The 18,077-nt window shown below is 38.5% G+C and overlaps 1 protein-coding gene across 1 annotated transcript in view; it reads left to right on the forward strand.

The window, feature by feature from the left end:
* KCNQ1 (potassium voltage-gated channel subfamily Q member 1) overlaps positions 1 to 18,077 on the forward strand; it is a gene marked incomplete at its 3' end in the record, with an annotated part of 366,747 nt that overhangs the window by 43,040 nt on the left and 305,630 nt on the right. Inside the window, exon 2 of the mRNA XM_082000813.1 lies at positions 7,536 to 7,626. Coding sequence (XP_081856939.1) covers positions 7,536 to 7,626 — 91 coding nt within the window. The remainder of the gene's footprint in view (positions 1 to 7,535; positions 7,627 to 18,077) is intronic.

The following is an 18,077-nucleotide window of genomic DNA, read 5'->3' on the forward strand; positions in this document are numbered from 1 at the left end:
TCACTTTTAAAAGTGCCGGCTGGTATTTGTACTTGACACTATACCTTGATGGTGATCCCATAAAATAAACTGCCATCCTGTATTAGCTTCCCGGTGATGCTCTTTATGATCTAGAGCCCTTTCCTCTATCTTATTGTCAGCTGTTCTCTATTTGACAAGTTCTACCTATTCCCCTTCCACCTTTTATCAGATTTTTTTTCCTCAAGCAATCACAAAATGCCTTGAAGGAAAGAACAAGAAAGACCTGGTGCCTAGCTGCAGTAAGAAATTACTAGATATGGATTAGTATGGATGTTTACCTACTTGCACCATGGAAATGACTGTGCAGTGCTGTGTGAGGTGGTTGGGGATTTATGTTGACTTGTAGTAATATAAACCTGTTCAGGCTTTTCCTCAGGATTTTCCTGATGAAAATTAAGTAAGGAATGACTTCTCTGGCCTGGAATGTGACAAAATATATGACAAAGTGAAAGAGTGATCCCCTCCCTTCAGTGTGTGTCTTACCTGAAATTTTCTGTCTAAATCCTCATTGCAATAACTCTTTTTGTTGCCTGGAAAGCTGCATGAAAATGTCCTTTTATGATGTCATTGACCTTTGTGTTCACAGTCTGAAAAGTAAGTGTAAGTATGTGGAAGCCATGAGGATGAAAGATGAAATAATGATGCTGTCATGTTTTAATGAACTAACATGAACTGGATATGCAGCAGCATTATAGTTTGCAAATTATGATCAAGATAAGAAATTGCCCATATTTAATCTGCACACCTACATCACTAATTCTCAATGTCATCCTTCCAATTCTTCTAAATCTGTATGCTTAGAGGAGGTTAAACTTTGTTTGTATTACCTTGTTTACCTATGAAACCTATCACAGTTAAAAGCTAAATGTCAAAAAAAGTTATTTACTTTGTAAAAAAACAAATTAATGAACAAACAAACCCCCACAAAACAAAAAAGCAAACTCACCCCCCAAGTTACAGGGTTGCTGAGGTATTGCATAGTTGGTCATTGATCATGCATGTGACTGAACAAAGCTGTGCATTCAAAGAAAGAGAATCCAGTTGTCCAAAAGTAGGGTGCAGACAGAGGTTCAAGAAGGAGGCTTAGGTAGAAAGGACACAAAAGACACTTTTTATTCACAGCATATTTCTTTTTTAGTTTCAGTCATTTTCTCCAGTAAGCAGAGAGGATGAACTACAACTAGCGGTTGACCTCATGCCAAAAAAAAAGAGCACAGATCCAGCAGTTGTAAGCTAACATAGTATACCCTGTATGCAAGGGCACTCGTAGTTGGATACCTTCAAGATTGATAGCTGTAATGAATAAAAGTTGTTCAAAAGTAAAGAGCAGACTTAAGGAAGCTCTTATGTGACATTGAACAAGGAAAAACTATCTGTCTTCCTTGAGGGTTAGAACTCAAGTTGGGTTTATATAAATTGAGCTCAACTTTGCATCTCCCTTCTCATCTATTAAATGTTTTTGAGGTTTCAGCTTAATTTAGGGCCTAATACCAACCTTTTTCAGGTTCATGGAAAGACTCCCACTGAGAATATGTAAGAAACACTGCAAGAAGGAATAAAATCTACCCACATTTTAATACTTTTTTTGATGACGATGGCTGCATGTGCACGAGACTATATCAATCTGGTGAGTAAGTACTTCCAGCTTGTCTCATGCACCTTTTTTTTTTTTTTTTAAATGTTCTGGGTCATATCACTGGACATATTTTATAAACCTTTATCAGTTGTCCTACCTGTGACATTTACTAAATGAGCATTGTTATCTCTCAGTAAGTGGTTAATTGTTCCTTTGATCATTCCACACATTGTTTTGAGCCACAAAAAAGACATATTAATATTCTAAAACCATCATTAAATACAGAAAATAAAGCAGCAGCTCAGGGCTGGAGGCTGCAAAGTACTAATAGCTACCCGTAATGTGTCAACTTTCTGCAGCTGCTGCTGAGGTCAGTGAAAAAACCCTAAGTCTGGATCTGTTCTGAAAGTTGAAATATATTTTATAATAGTCAGAAACTATGAAATCCACATTTAGCTCTTAATATATTCTCTATATATTTCCTATATATTTCTAAACATAGCGCATATATTAGCTGGTCATGTTTACCTGTTAGCGAATGATTCTTTCCTGGAAACGCTCTGACTTCTCAAACCTGTTTGAGACAAAAAGTGTCTAAATCATCTGAAAGACTTCGTGGAGTAAACCAAATTTTATTGTTTATTATACGTTTGCCCACATACAGGCATCTATCTTGTGCACACACTGTCTCATGTAACTCTATATATGCCCGTGTCTATGTATGTGCTTTTCTCTTTAATGTATAGTATAGCATAGATACACCTCAAGTCTATACACAGGCTTGGATGTATGTGAGCTCGAAGTGTTACTGGAGGGCTGCACACTGATGTTGTTTCATGCACACTGAGATAGCTCCATTTCTGAGTATGACTCCACCAGATCTGCAGTGCCTGTAAAAACTGAGTTGAAAAGACAACCACAGAAACCGGCTTCTAGTAAAACAGTGCTGGCTGGCTGAGAGGAAGCGGGTTGCCTTGTAATAGCGTACTGAAAACAGAGTCCGTGAAAGAAAACATCTGCTGCTGTGTGTTAGTGTCCACGCTGCTTTAATACTAGTTTCATGGTTTCACATCCAGAAGTACAGAGATGATCAGACATTTGCAAAATTCTTGGCGTTAAAAGAAAAACAGCACCAGTTAGATAGGAGTTAACCACAAAGCTAAGGTTTGTTTTGGGGTTTTTTTTTTGAATGCATCTACTGATGCAGTATCTGTGATTTATCTACATGCAGGCAGATGCTACTTTTTAACCTGGGACAGGCAGTATGAAAGTCTTCACATGCTATCGCCTCCTCTGTAACGCTTGCTTGGCCCCACAATCTAAGAGTTAGATCAGAGCTGATGAAAGCTTGAACTCCTCCTTATCGCTCTGCTTCCTTTCTTGAAGATGGTCACATTTGTGTATAGAGGGTAAAAAAGCAACAGGTTTCAGGAGATATGATTAGTGGTTTCCAAGAAACTAAGCCTTTTCTGACTGCTAAAGAAATTCCAGTGTTCTGCTGTCTGCCTCTTCTCTAGAGGAAAAACGCATTATACTGGAGTTGTTAGGGCAGATGCAATGGTGAATGTTAGGCTACCTCATGTACAACTGGTGAAATCAGCATGGGACTGTATGCTTAGCAAGGGGTTCCAGAGTGGCTGATGCTGCTGGTTAAACCGTTCATCTTTAAGCCCCTGAGTGATATTTTTATTTTTTTTACTGTGAGGCAATGAAGCAAGGCTGGCTAAGTAACATGCTTTTCCACTTGTTATGTTACAATAAAGCAGCTTGCCACAACCCAGTGAAGAGTAAATGACTGTTCTGTGAAGTTTAGTAAGTGTTTTGGGATTAGCATATACACTGGATAGCTGACATTCAGTTTGCCTAATGTAGTTGTCAGTGTTTAGAGCCTTCAGCTGCTCAACAGTTGAAATAACTAAATGTTTTGCACAGTAACTTGTTTCACATGGGATATAAATTGCTCCCTGAAGGTGTCCAGTGTCTTTCCACCGACAACAGACCTTTGTCGCACAGGTGAGGCTTAGTTTGTCTGAAACAAAGCGCTCTTAACTTAGCTATCTGAAATGATGTCGTTGATTAAGGTAGAGCTGATACATCTGTCTACCAGTAATTTGTCTAAAGTTTCTTGTTGTAAGGTTGGTTTCAGTTGCTCATTACTTTGTCTGACATTAACTGATCGGATGAACAGTTTACATGCTTAGCATCTGTATCAAGGTGAGTACTTTTTTGGGAAAATCTAGTGATAGTGATCACATTAAAGTGATATTAAGAGTGATAAGGTTATTTTGGGCATGTGAAAATTGTAATGTTTGCTTTGAAAAAATACACCAATCTGGGGGCTTTGAGATTTTAGCTTCTGTTGTCAGGGTTCTACCTTTGATTTTTCTTGTGAAAATTCACACAAGTTCAGTTACTTTCTAAATACTTGGGGGAAAAACCACAGCGCTCACATGAGTAGTCGAAGATTTCTGAAGCTTGACGGTTAAATTTCCACAGGATGATTTTCACATAGAGCAAATTCAAGTTTGAGGCAGAGTCTGTCCTTGCAACTGTAGTTCATAACTATTTACCTACTGTGGACTTGTCTGCTGTCAACAAGTGAAAGTAGGCAGTAACTGAGAATCTGTGCACCACATCTGGCTGAAGAGAGGGGAGGTAGCTGTCAAAAAAAGAAAAAGAAGTGGCACACTTTTCCTGTTTTCCATTTTCCTGGTGCCTCACTCCCTTCTTATGTTTCAGAAGTGGAGGAGGAAGCCACTAGTACTGAAACAAAAACAGAGTAAGAGCTTAGTGTTGGAAGGAAATGAACAGCAGGCTGATGCCAGGCAAGGTCCATGTGTGGGGTTTTTTAATCTTTAATTTTGCATCCTCTGTTCCTTATGTGCCATCTAGTCCCAGAAGCAAAATAGTGATGGCAGTGTGACAGGGTTAGTAGCTTAGCTGTGGTGCTCCACTGGTACGGCCAGTGGGGTTTGTGGGCATCTTTTCTCTAATGCCAAAGAAACAGATAAGAAGTAGCAATATCTGACTGAACACCTTTGTTTTATTTGGTTTAAAGTGTATTTGTGGGTATCAAGGTGTCTCATGCTTCAGCCTGGAAAGAGCACAACAATAAACTTCAAGAGTTTTTCTGGGGGTGAAAAAACAATTAAAAAATTAACAAGACTGAAAGGGATCCATGTGCATGAAAAACTGTAAAAGTAGGTAGTGTGGTGACTGGCACTTGATACAGTTCTTATGCCAGCCTTCAGTTGCTCTAATAGTAGCAAGAAAAGAATAACAAGTAAACGATTTACCCTAAGTTTATCTTCCTGTCACTCAGGCACACAAACTTGCACCTTTAATCCTTGCTAGGTTCTCTTTAGTTGTGTGTGTTTAGGAGAAGTACAGAAATTGGGCTAGTCTTTGCTTTGGTGCCCTCTTGTGGTTTCGTGTATTGGCAGAGTTAATCTTTAACAAGTCTACTACTGTTAAGAGATATAATAAGTGTTATTAATTGTTACTGTTCAAGATGTATTCAGACAGCTTACACCATCCCACGCAACTCGTTGTTTGCTTTGAACTGGTACTTCTATGTATGTTGGACTTTTTATCCAGAGATCCTTAGCTAGCTCCATGTAACTGAACCCATTTATGTTCATGTTGTCATGCGTATAGGTCTTAAGCAATTGTGGGAATATTGCAGATAGAACGGGTGGATGCTTGTGGAACGTTTATGTTATATTTCAAATGGCTGGCTCATCTTTGTGTTCCCTTGCCTTGTCTGCACACCTTACTTCTATTTAAGAATGGCCGAAGTTAGAGATGCAAGGTAAAAGGAGAAGATTTTAGAGGTAAATCAGAAACACCCACGTATTTATACTTTGCCTAGGTAAAAGTATATTCTCATATGTGTGTTTGTGTTGATATATGATAATCTCTATCCTATTAACTTCAGTTCATTATCTCTTACTAATTTGATTTTTGTACCTAATTACCTACAAACTTCCTCTCCATGATTTTCTAATGTGTTTACAATCTCATTTGCCTGTGTGTGCATTGGACTTACATGTGCTGTATTTTTAAGTGATCATTGGGCAGTCTAGCTTACAATGTGAACCTTGACACATTTTTGTTTTCTTGAGAGCTTGGCCTTTCAAAAGATTCAACCAATGAAGTTCTCACTTATGTGAAAATAGATAAAGGCTCTGGGTGACTTCAACTGAGCCATGCCAATTTGCAGCTACTGATGTACTGTTTTAATATTTCTCCTCTTGTTCAGTTTTATTCACTATGTCAATTCTTTTTTGTTGTAGTTTTTTTGAGGCAAAAAACCGGATTAACTGTTTTAAAGCTCTGTAATGGGGGGATTATTTAGTTATTGGATTTTGCACCAAGTTTATGTCAAGTGCAAGGGGTTGGTGTTGCTTGTCTCAACAGAATTGTGAAAAATATCGCTAACAACTAGCCCTGTGTTCTAATAAGTGAATGTTTTAAGTCTTCTTCATTGGTCATGTCATGTTTTAAAAAGAAACATACAGTTGTTTGGGAACTGCAAGCTGCCTGTGCCTAATGTGTAATGGATAGCATCCAGTTTGGGTCTTAAATGTTTTGCTTCCCAATGACGTTTCTTTAAGGCAAGAAGCCCACAGTCCTGTGGGGTGGTGGGCACAGCTGAAGCTGCTCATGGAAGGGCTTTGAAGGGCTGCCAGCTTTGCTCCCCAGCTGGGGGAAGAGGCTTTCTGGGGTCTACAGACAGTTGGGCTGAGTTTGCTGCAACTCCCTGGCTGTCCCAAATCTTACCTTGGGAACCAGGACTCACTTGGGCAGGGGGCACTGGGGAACAAACCCTTAAATTTCCACTCTCCCTCTGATAGTTGCTTTGAAATTTTGTTTTATTTAAAAATGGAATAATTCCTAGGTTGTGTTTCAGATGCCAAATGTCAGATTTTATTTATCTGGGGCCTTTTGGGGACTGGCAGTGTAGGCAGAGCCTGTTAAGCCCTGGCTTCATTGGAATTTCTCTTTGCAGTTTATTAGAATTTGGAACAGCAAAAAGGCAAATATTTGAAACATGTTGATTCAGCCGTTGTAGCCCATACAATGGGAAAGAACAAGGAATGCTGTTTTCCTGAGGGTCTAGGAAACAGCAAGTCTTAGAGGTAGGCTAAAGCTAATGTTATTGTGTGGTTTCGTTTGATAAGGTCCAACTGTCCTGATTTTGGCTGGGATAGAGTTAATTTTCTTCCTAGGAGCTGGTATAGTGCTGTGTTTTGGATTTAGGATGAGAATGTTGTTGATAACATGCTGATGTTTTAGTTGTTGCTAAGTAATGCTTACACTAGTCAAGGACTTTTCAGCTTCTCATGCCCTGCCAGCAAGAAGCTGGGAGGAGCCACAGCCAGGACAGCTGAGCCAAACTGGCCAAAGGGGTATTACATACCATATGATGTCATGTTCAATATATAAACTGGGGGAGGTTGGCTGGGAGTGCCATGGCTCGGGAACTGGCTGGGCATCAATCAATGGGTGATGAGCAATTGTATTTTACGTCACTTATTTTGTCACTTCTTTTATCTTTATTATTATTTTCTCTTCCCTTGCTGTGCTGTTAAACTGTCTTTATCTCAACCCACAAGTTTTACCTTTTTTTTCCATTGTCCTCCCCATCCCACCGGGGCCTGAGGGGAGGAGTGAGTGAGCGGCTGCATGGTGCTTAGTTGCCAGCTAGAGTTAAACCATGACACCCAGCCAAAAACTCAGTGACTGAAGAGAAATAAACTATCCAACATGAAGCAGGATTACTCAAATGTTACCAGCTGTGTTTTAAGATAATCCAATACCAATGACATTTCTGTGGGTACAGATAATTTGTAATGGCATAATTATCTGTCCTCCCTCTAGCTTCTTACTAGACTGCATGACATTATTTTTATGTATTTATTTATTTTATTTACAGCTTCCTTATTGTGCTGATATGCCTTATCTTCAGCGTGCTTTCTACAATTGAACAGTATGCAGCTCTTGCTACAGGGACATTATTTTGGATGGTATGTATGTGAATGTTAATGTTATTGATGCATGTTTGTTCTTAATGTGGAAATTCTGACCTCCTGAGCTAATACTATATCAAGCAGAATGTGCCTTACGGTTTAATTGACAAGAGGCTTTTCTTCTTTTCCCTAATGAGTCTGTAAAGCCACAGAAACAGGAGAAGTCATGGTAGCACAAATATATGGCCTATACTGAGGGCATCTATGTTGTGTCCAACACACATGGCTGTTCTAATTAAGCTTAAATCCCTCATATTGCTCCAGTTAATCCATTTTGCAGCCATACTGAAGGCCAGACACCTGACCATAACGGGGAGGAAAAAAGTAAGTGGAAAAAAGTAAGTGGAAGTCCTTTCTTTTAGTTTATGTCAGATCCCCTTTTGAAAAACACAAGTGGAAAACTCATATATTTTCACTGACTTTGGAGTTAAGACAACTTGGTCTACCTGTCTTATGCACTTTCCCTTCAGCAGAGAAAACGTTGTTACCTTTTGTTTATAGTACACTAGTGCTGCAACAGATATGTATCAAGAAATGTTCCAAGAGTGTTACTGTTCTGCCAGCTAAGATTTCACTGAATCGAGTTAGTTTTGAATTTGGAGGGGCATGATTTTAAACACACAAAAAATTGATAAATTTCTTGTACATCAGTGGTGGGGTACCCCCTGCTAAATCATTGATTTATCTGTTTTTGTAAAGAAATGAGCATTGTTTTACTTGTGAAAACACTGTCACTGTATTGAGAAAAGGCTAACTAGCAATTTAAATGTTTATTCAAAATAGTTCTTGTAGCAGTGTGCCAGTAATATCATTGTTATGTAGGATATCATTATTAACATGAAAAAGTTCACTTAAAAACCCCATCAATATGATAAATTTTGTCAGTTTATCTATTCAATATGCTAAGGTTTTATACCTAATATGAATACTGTAAGAATAAGAATATAGTATAACAAGTTTAGTGTCAATCACACGATTTCTATTTAAGGTATCTTCATGCCTAGTATATTATTTTTAATTAACTTGTAAGATATTTGAATTCCTAGGTGTAACATTATAATTAGTTGCCAGCTAACAGTCTATACATGTATTTCTGCATGCAGTACCTTTTCTGTTTTGGGGTTTGGGGTTTTCTTTCTGTACAGATTTAAGGTGTTTGGTTGTTTTTTTTTTTTAATCCGTAACTAGTAGCTATGGATATTTCTCCCAATTTCAGTGATGAATTTCACTTGTGATTTCTCACTCATCTTTGCAATATATCATAATGTTTTACATGTGTGTTGTTTCAGTGAAATAACTTCTAGTGACAGCATAACCAGTGATGTTTCATTCCCCCTCCAACCCAGGAAAGCATGGAACTCATTTTGTGTGTTCATACTGTATGCAGTATGTATTGTCTGTATGTGTGCAATACGTTCAGTGTAATATGTATGCAATACATTCAGGATTACATACAATCTATGTAGTATCCAGTATGTATTGGGTATTCGTACGATTCTGTATTATCTTGCTTTCTAAGTAGTGTGAATCAGTGTTCCTGTTGTATATCATGAGAAAAACTATGATTAATTTTTACCATTGAAATCCTACTATCATGGTTTCTTGGGAATTCAGCAGTTGTTTGTTTGTTCAGCATTGGCATATTTGATATTGTTTCCTTAAAGGATTAGCTGTGGTAGTTTTCAAGAAACTTAAGGAGATTACAGTGATCCATTAGTCCAAAGCAGTAGATAGGCCAACGTGCTCTCTGCTCTATCCAGTTTGGGTGGGAATTTCAAAGGAGTTCTGGCACCTTGCAACACAAATATAAATATCAGAATCTGGTTCCTGTAAGTGTTTACCCAGTAAAATTTCCTATTCTGTTCTTACTTTAAGATTTTACTTTCACTCTAATATATCATTACAAGCTGTCAAAATTAGATGTAACAGAATTCTTAAGGGGGCAGTTAATCACAGATGACTGGTTGAAGAGAAACTGTAAAATGCAAAGAAGTAAAAGAAAGCGTAACAGCATGTAGGGATTAAAAAACAAAACAGGAAAAAATGCAGTGCAGTCTTCCAACCCAAATGGTGATCTAAGGAGACTTATGAAAGCTTAGGAGAGCACTATCTTTACTGCTTTGCAGTAAGAATTAATTTCTCTTTTGTGTTTGTAGAGGGATTTTTAGTGATACCACAAAAATAGTTTTAATTTGGACCCAGAAAATGAAAGGAGGTAACATTGTTGTCATAGGTGAGCAAAGAAGGGCAAACAAGTGGATTTACAAACTAGTACTGAGTGAGAGAGACCTCAAGGAGCAGCAGTGTAGCAACAACCTACCAAGAGGAGTATGGGAATCTTGAAGAAGGCTTTTCTGTTTGGGCTTATCTGGGACAGCGAGGAGGAGGGAACCTTTGGCCATGTGGAATTTAAGGTTCATGAAACCTCAAGTCATTCCATGAAAGTTGAGTTATACTGCCTGAGTGTCTGCTCTGTGAGACTAAAATAAAGTAACACTTCGAGACCTTTAACTCTTTCTTTTGAAGATTATGAAATTGAGTCCACCCTTCCCTATCTGCATTCCAAAGGGAAAATTACTGAAGCTTTGTCAAGAGCAGATAGCCTTTTATTTAGACATAATTTCCTATGTAGGGTAGAATTCTCTCTAAATTAATTGTGCATTGTAGTGCATCAAATATAAAGCTGAGAGAGTTAGTGGTACCAAATGTGCAGTGTTGTGCTTTGAAATTTTCCCTACTTGAGATTTGTGGTGTGTTTGTATTTTGGTGGGGGGAGGCTTTGACAGGCAGCCATAGGTCTGGAAATGCAAGAAATTACTATATCAAGCTGAATGTCTGGAAATGAGTGCTCAGAGTTAGCGTTTGGGTATGCCAAGCTGAATAGCCCCATGGAGCAAGTCTGATTAGATGAGCTTACTGCATGGGCACTGTATATCTGATTTGTCTTGAAAATGAGACTGAATAACTCTAAAAGCACATGTGGTGTCATCTGCAACCTGCTGTTACAGAATCCCTTCTACACCCCACTCATGAGTTGCATGGCATTGAAGACGCATGTTGAGAAAAGTACAGAATCTGTTCCTCCTGACTGAAACACTGTTCAAAGACGACCCTTGAAAACATAATTAAGAGCTATAATGCTTTATTTCCTCTGCACAGCCAAAGTGTTTTGCTCTGACCTTGTGAAAGATCTAAGCACCTACACAACTCCAGCAGATAGTCTTTTTGAAACCAGGGAGACTGGTCACATTAAAGTTACAGATGGCAGCTGAGTGTGCCCTATTTCATGAAGAAGAATTTAATGCTGTAATAATATAGTCATATAAAATATTACAATTATATGAAAATAAGAGCCAAAACCGTTGTTGAGCTTATATGTATATATTATTTCATTTTTATTCTGCAGCTGCTTGTCTTATATTGTCTTATAGTATCACCTCCCACTACTGGAGGAAGAAATAAAATTATTGATACCATAACAGTTTTTAAAGCATTTAAAAATGCTTTTATTTTTTATAACAATAAGAAAAATGCAAGTTTAACGTTGGAAAAATAAACAAGGAAAAATTTATATGTGTTCTGGGTGGTGTTCCAGTTTTAGGCAGAAAAGCTTACAATTAGCTGTTGAATCTTTCTCTACTTGTCACCACACTTCACATGGCAAAGAGCCTTGATGAAAGCTATACCTAAATGCAGTTGTAATGGGAGATTAGGAGAGAATTGGCCTTTTGTTAGTTTCCAGAATGCAGTGAAAACTGTTTAAATTTGCATGTGTTTATTTTATCTTTTTTTCACTAGATGGTGCTGTTGGAGGGGCTTGACTCCAGTTACTCGTTGGCACTTGCCCAGCGTGAGCTGGAGTCTGAGCCAAGACTGTGAAAGGATCATCATTTTGAAGGGTATATGTACACTTGGCCCACTTAAAATAGTGGTGTGGGAGAGCTTTTGCCATGACTCATAAAGAGAATGTGGTATATCTGTGTAAAAATTGATTTTGAGACTACAATATTTAAACTATGGAAAAAAGTAATTCAGAGATGTATGTTCCCAGAGAGGCCATATTTTTCTTTTATTTTCATAAGCAAGGATTTTATGGTGCCAGAACACAGCAGAATGCTGTTATCTCAGCATGATCTAAGAAAATCCAAGTGCCTGATCCAAGGGGATTAAATATTCTGCTGAACCAAGGGATATTTAGTGTGCCTGAAAAAGCTATTTTCTGGTAGGAATCTCATTTCGATATTTATTCAAAAAAAAAAAAAAGAAGGGTATGTATGTATGATGAAAGTATAAGCTCTTTCCAGCTTTCTGTTTCCTGAGTTCATTTTCTACTTTAGCATGCTTCTTACTGAAGAGATTAAACAATTTTTAAACATTAAAAAGACTATAAATTAAGATAAAAGGCAATAGTTTTGGGTGGTTAACATTTATGTTATTGGCGTTGAAATTATTCCTAGAATTAAGGGAAGGTGGCATAGAGTCCAGGCCTATGAGAAATCTAGATTTTTTTTTTTTTTTTTTTTTGAGTATAAGCCTTGGGGTTTGTTTGCTAGAGTGGTTTGTGGGTCTTGTGAGAGAGAAGAAGAAAAGTACCTACAGCTTTTGATTCTGAAGATGGTCTTCACAGAGAACAAATGGTTCCAGCATCTTTTTTTTCTGATTATCTTCCTTGGTTAAGGCAGCCAAGACAGGGACTTACCATCTGGACGTTGGTGCATCTTCATACTTTTGAAAAATTAGATGGTATTAATGTCCATAAAGGATGCTTGGTGATAGATCTACAGACTGATCTAGTCTACAGACTCTCTCTAAAGAACAACTGTAGCTGACAATGTGAAAAATTTGTTTTTGCAGCCTCTGCAATGTCCCTGGTCAGAGTGGTGTAGAAGAGTGAGGTCAGCTGGTGTAGAAGACATGCATGTGGTGGACTCGTACTGTTTATTCCTTTTCCTTTGCTGAACCTGCAGATAGACCTGTCCAGGGAATCACTCACTGTAGCATTCCCTTTCTGTCACTCCATTTACAGCTGAAGTTGAGAATCCCAGCTTTCATTTAGTGTCAGCTTCTCTACATTTTAGTTTGTAGTAAAAAGGCCAAATATGAGTGATTCAAAGGCTCAGGAGACATGAATAGAAATTAAATTTGCCTTCCCCCCCTTTTAATTAGGTGACAGTAGCTGGAACAAGGAGCTTCCTCGAATTTGAACCCAGGTGTTCCTTGCTGTGCTTCAGTCTGTGGTTCTGATGTTTGTAGCTGAACTGTGCTGGCAGATAATGTGAGTTCTTCTGATCTGCTTCATTGCAAAATCAGCTGCATTGGTTTGAAATGCTGCTGGTAGTAACATCTTAACTTGTTCCAGCTGTTCACAAAGCAATCCTTTGTCAAATCCCCTGGTCTGTATAGGAGAGCTATATGTTTAATGTAAATGTGATGTTAAAGGCATTTAATTAATTTGGTTCTGAAGGTTGTGTGAAGTTGCCTAACTTGTCCAGCTTAAATTCTGCTTTATGTCCATTCTGAACAGGTCTGAAGGAGCCAAATCAGATGCTTCTAAAGTGGAAACAAGATTGTCTGTTAGGGACAGCTGAACCAATTTAATGAAGGAAAAAAAAAAAAAAAGAAAAAAGACAAGCCCGTTGTTATTTTTTGGTGTAGATGAAGTCAGCTGAAGAGGAATGCCAGGAAGGAATGAAGAGGTGATATGGGAGGAAATTATGCTAAGACCAGAAAGGGAAAGATGAGCTGCTTTTTGTTTTGACATGGGCTAAAAATCAAACACTTGTAGAAGGGAGCTATAGTTTCCCTTTAAAATCTGTAGAGGGCAGCATTGGACCATGCTGTGTCCCCTCTGGGGCGGCAGGATTCAGACATTGGATGGTGTCCTGAAGGAGACAAAAATATCTTTTTGGAAGAAGTGAACTATTAATAAAGAGATGGTTTTTGACATGGGCTTGGGGAATTTTATACGAGTAATCAACAAAAATAATTCTGGGGGAGAGAGGTGGAAGAAAAGGGCTGTGTAAATGTTGCTGCCAGAGACAGCTCTGGCCACTTTGTGGTTGTAGCCACAAAATTCATGCTGTTTAGCCTACCTGATTTCTCATCATGTGGGTGGCTTTTAGAAAAAAGTGAGAGCAATTAAAGCCTTTAGTGAAATGAATGGGACGAGTATTTGCATGGAGGAGAAAGAAAAAGATACTAAACTTGTTAACACACTGAAAGATTTCCAGTATGTTATGTCCTTCCGGATGTGCTCTTGCTGTTGTCTTAGATGTTCCTTTTCAGTGGGGAAAAAAGGAAAAGTTTATTTGGCTAAACTTCTCTAAAGTTACCACCAAAAATGACTTTTAGATGTATATGATAAGAATAAGCAGTCATTTGTATAGAAAAGAAAACTCTCTTTCCATGTATTGCATACATTTCTTCTAGCAGGTTCAAAAGTTCTGGGTTTGAATTCTTATTTTAGTCTGCTACACTGCAGTGTGTATTTGATAAAGATAAGCTTGGGTGCAGAAAACTGTTTACTTCCATTTCTGCTTTTTCGATGAAAACAAATATGACCCCTGTTCCTGGATTTCTGTACCTGGAGTTCTGTGGTGGCATACCTGAACGCTGTCATTTAAAATAAAGTCTGCGACTGCATCACTCTGTGTAGAGGAATAGGAATTTAGCATTTATCTCTGCAGTACACTGGGATGAGATGGCTAGGGACCACCAAGCATTTATTGGGGCTCAAACTCAGAAGACTAAGAGAGGCTCTGGGAAGAGTGACCTTTCTCAAGCTCACGGTGGAGCTGGTGACAGATTGCAGGCCAGCACGAACCACTGGTGATAGATTGGTGCTGGCTGCTGGCTGCTTGGTGGCCTACATGATCTGACATGGTGATCTCCCTTGCTGGCAGCGTTGGGGGTGTTGGCCAAAGACTGCAATGAGCACAGGGTCAAGTTGTCCTTTTGCACTGAGCAAGCTTCACAGCTTTTCATATATGAATTACAGTAGTGTGACAGTTTTCAGAAAACATTGCTTTTATATTATATGCAGCATTTTAAAAAACCGGGGGTTATGTGGTCCAGAGTTGTTAGTAGTTCAACTGTTCTCCAGAGCTTGTGTTTGCTCTCATAAGTCACATAGTATACTGGTGGGTTTTTTTCTTTATTTTTTAGTATAGCTGCATTCCAACAAATTCTGTTCAGAGGCCTAAGAAAATACTGTCACTGAAAAAAAGTATGTTTCATTTGCTGTTACATCTATTGTTTACTTTTGTCAAACTTTCTACTTAAGGGTTAAAGTTTGACTAAACTTTTGTGGGGTGTAAATCCATGTCAAACTCACAGCATTTTCTTGGTGAACTCTAAAAGGAACAATGGTAAATGTTTCCTTTGAAATATACACATTTTTCACTATTTAATATTTTGGTAAACAAGCAGAGTAATACAAATTCCATCTTGGAAAAAAATCTAAAACTGTGAAATACTGGTGCATAGTAGAGCCAAGCAGTGGAAAGAAAGATTTTTAAATTTAGGGTTTATCTGGATTAGTGTGTAATGTTTGCAGTGACAGGTGTTTCCTTTATGCTTTGCCCAAATGTCTGGAAAGTAGTTTGTCATTAAGTGCTACATTCAGTGTGTATCTCAATTTCAGTATAACTGGAGGGTCTATAGCTTTGTTAGGCCCTTGTTTTCACATCTGACCTCAGCCAGCTGGAGTCTATAGTTTTAAGCGTAATGTAACAGCTGACATAACATAACGGATATCAAGCTGAAAAGCTGAAACAGTGCAGTGAACTGATGCAAAGAGAGGGGAAAGGGGGAAGTTGAGAAAGAGGGACTGGGGCAAAACTAGCTTCATGATTCAAAGTGGAAGCTTGCTGGCTTGTTTTCCCAGGGGGAATTAGCTAGGAAATAATGGGATGAGTCTGTTGAAGTTCTATTTGCAATTGATTACATATGATAGACTACTGAGACAGGTTTGAGTTTGCCAGCTGTCACTAGCTGGTGACTCTTGAATGGCTTTAAGTGGTCCTTGGTAGGAAAAACCAGAATAAACTCTGCAGGTGTGGTGTAACTGTAGTGCAGAAGAGCAGTGTGTGCCAATGTCTTAGAAGAAAGGAGTTTCCAGGAGTTAGTACAGAGAAAATAACTTAGACAAATTGAATGCATTAAGAGTTTTATTTTGAGATGTTGGATTAAGTGGGTTCAATTAACTGGCTAAAAAACAAAAGTAACTGGACTTCTTGGTGGTTTTCTTTTTCTTGGCAGTTTCTAAACTAAGATTCTATGAGTTCATTTTCTAAAAACTTCATTATTTGATTTCTTGACTTTGGTGTTTGATGGTAGGAAAGCCCATCTCAGCATTGAGCACTAACTGCTCTTGGAAGAGGAATGAGTAAATGAACATCTGCTTAGAAAGTTGCCATGCCATGAAAACAGTGACAAATATCTGACTTTGTCCACAGAGAAGGAACAAGAAGGTATAGCGATCACCCTGTTATTTATTCATATATATTTATGTGCATGTTTTTTACTTTTATATATATTTCTATATATAGAGCATATTTCTATTTTTAGCGATGATTAAAAAAAAAATACTTCTAGCTGGATTTCATTTGTATTGAGTAGAGCGTCTGGCAACTCCACCCTAATGAGAGTTTATTCCATGGTTTTAAGAGAAGGGGGAAAAAAATGTCAGGACTCTAAATGCTGGGTTTTTTATGTATATGGCATAGGCGACCAAATTAGGTTCTACATTTATAAATGAAGTTTTTATGGCATGAGACTTGCAATTGTGCAGTATGTTTAACTTTGTGCATATGAGTAGTCATCATGACTTCAGCGGAGCTTCCTGTGTGCATAAATATTAACAGGATTGGGGCGTAATAGGAAAGGTTTCTTGAACAGTGTCTGCTTGTACTTAAGGATAACCTAGGAAGCATGAGAGTTTGATTTATGTAACTACAGGCTGTATTTATCTCACATTTAATGTTTTAAATTTATTTTTATCTAATTTGCTTTTATTTTGGTAGTGTGAAAAATGCCAGCATGACTGAAGCGTCAGTTCTGTTAGACTTGTCTTGCACAAACGGTTTCTAGGATTGTTCCTGTTGTAACATGGTGTCCAGTCCTATTTTATCTCAGTAACCAGAAACGTCATGTGAAAGAGTTTATTAGAGCTGTTGTTTCAGTGGCTAGTAATACATAGCATGGACATTTATACTTTATCTCAGATTATAAAATAAATTAATTTTGTTGTAGAGCTTAGAATTTGGTGTTTGTACTGAGCTGCTGGAGAAGTCTTGATAGTCCAGATTGTTGCTGCATACTGCATTTTCTCTTCCACGTTCCTGGCATGTCCCGTGCCTTGGCTGCAAACAAGGATGGGTGCACATTGTGCCCTAGTAGTGACAGCACAAGCGGCTGTGCAACAGAGTAAGTTCTGTAGGCTTCTCTGAGTTGCCTCTAGGGACCAAACATTGGGAGAGATGTCCTAAAACCTCTGCGCTGCTCAGCTGTCCCAATTGTTCATTGGTTTCAGTGACCTGTACCTTAGTATTGTTTACATCAGGTATTTCTACCTAACCCATCGAACATGAGTTTATTTTTAAGATGATGGGGAGTCAAGAATTGTTATAAGCTCTCAGAAACAGCAGGACTTTGAAGAACTAACAAAATAACCAAAATGCCTGTTTTCACACCCAGCCTGTGAAAGCAAGCTCTGTACTGCTTCACTTTGATGGTTTTCCTTACCTAATGACACTGAGGCTGACCCTTTTTTTTTCCTCCAGCATGCTGTTAAGGTCCCTATTAAGGTACCTTTCAGAAACACTCCTTTTCATTGTTGTTTGTCAGCCTGACAGGATGTCTTTACACCTGGAATGCATGCAAAAGGAGTTGATTTACTTGTCCCTCTGCAGCTGTTCCCCAGATCAAGGTGAGAAAGGATGTCTGCTGTAGAGGTAATCGGACTATTTCATGGTTCCCTGCAGCAGGGTGGGTACAGTGTATTTACATGCTGGTTTGGCTGCAACATTGCTGAACAGTTTTAAATCGGAATATGTGTGTATGATGACTGACCTCCACCTGGCCTACAGGCAGGGAGCTTGACAGCTACCTTCTAGGAGCTGCTCCAAGTCATTGATTCAGAATGTGAAACTCGGAACGAGTTGCACTTAGTGGCCAGGGCAGAGGGAAAATTAAATATTTACTAATCTTACTTCTGTAATGCCTTACAAACACAAATGTACTTAACCTTGCAGCACTCTTGGAAGGTATTAGCAGTTTTATGAGTAAAATTGGGTAACCCATAGCTTTTCCATCCTAACTTGGCTTTGTGAGATAAATCCTTGGGAGAACCCAGGCTTCTCTTTCAAGAATGGGTTTCAGCCTGCATAAACTGGCACTGCCACCTGAAGAAATGGTCCTGCTGCTCCATTCCTTTGCCAACACAAGCA

Source organism: Phaethon aethereus (genome assembly GCF_964289735.1).
Source record: "Phaethon aethereus genome assembly, chromosome: 5".
Lineage (NCBI taxonomy): Eukaryota > Metazoa > Chordata > Aves > Phaethontiformes > Phaethontidae > Phaethon > Phaethon aethereus.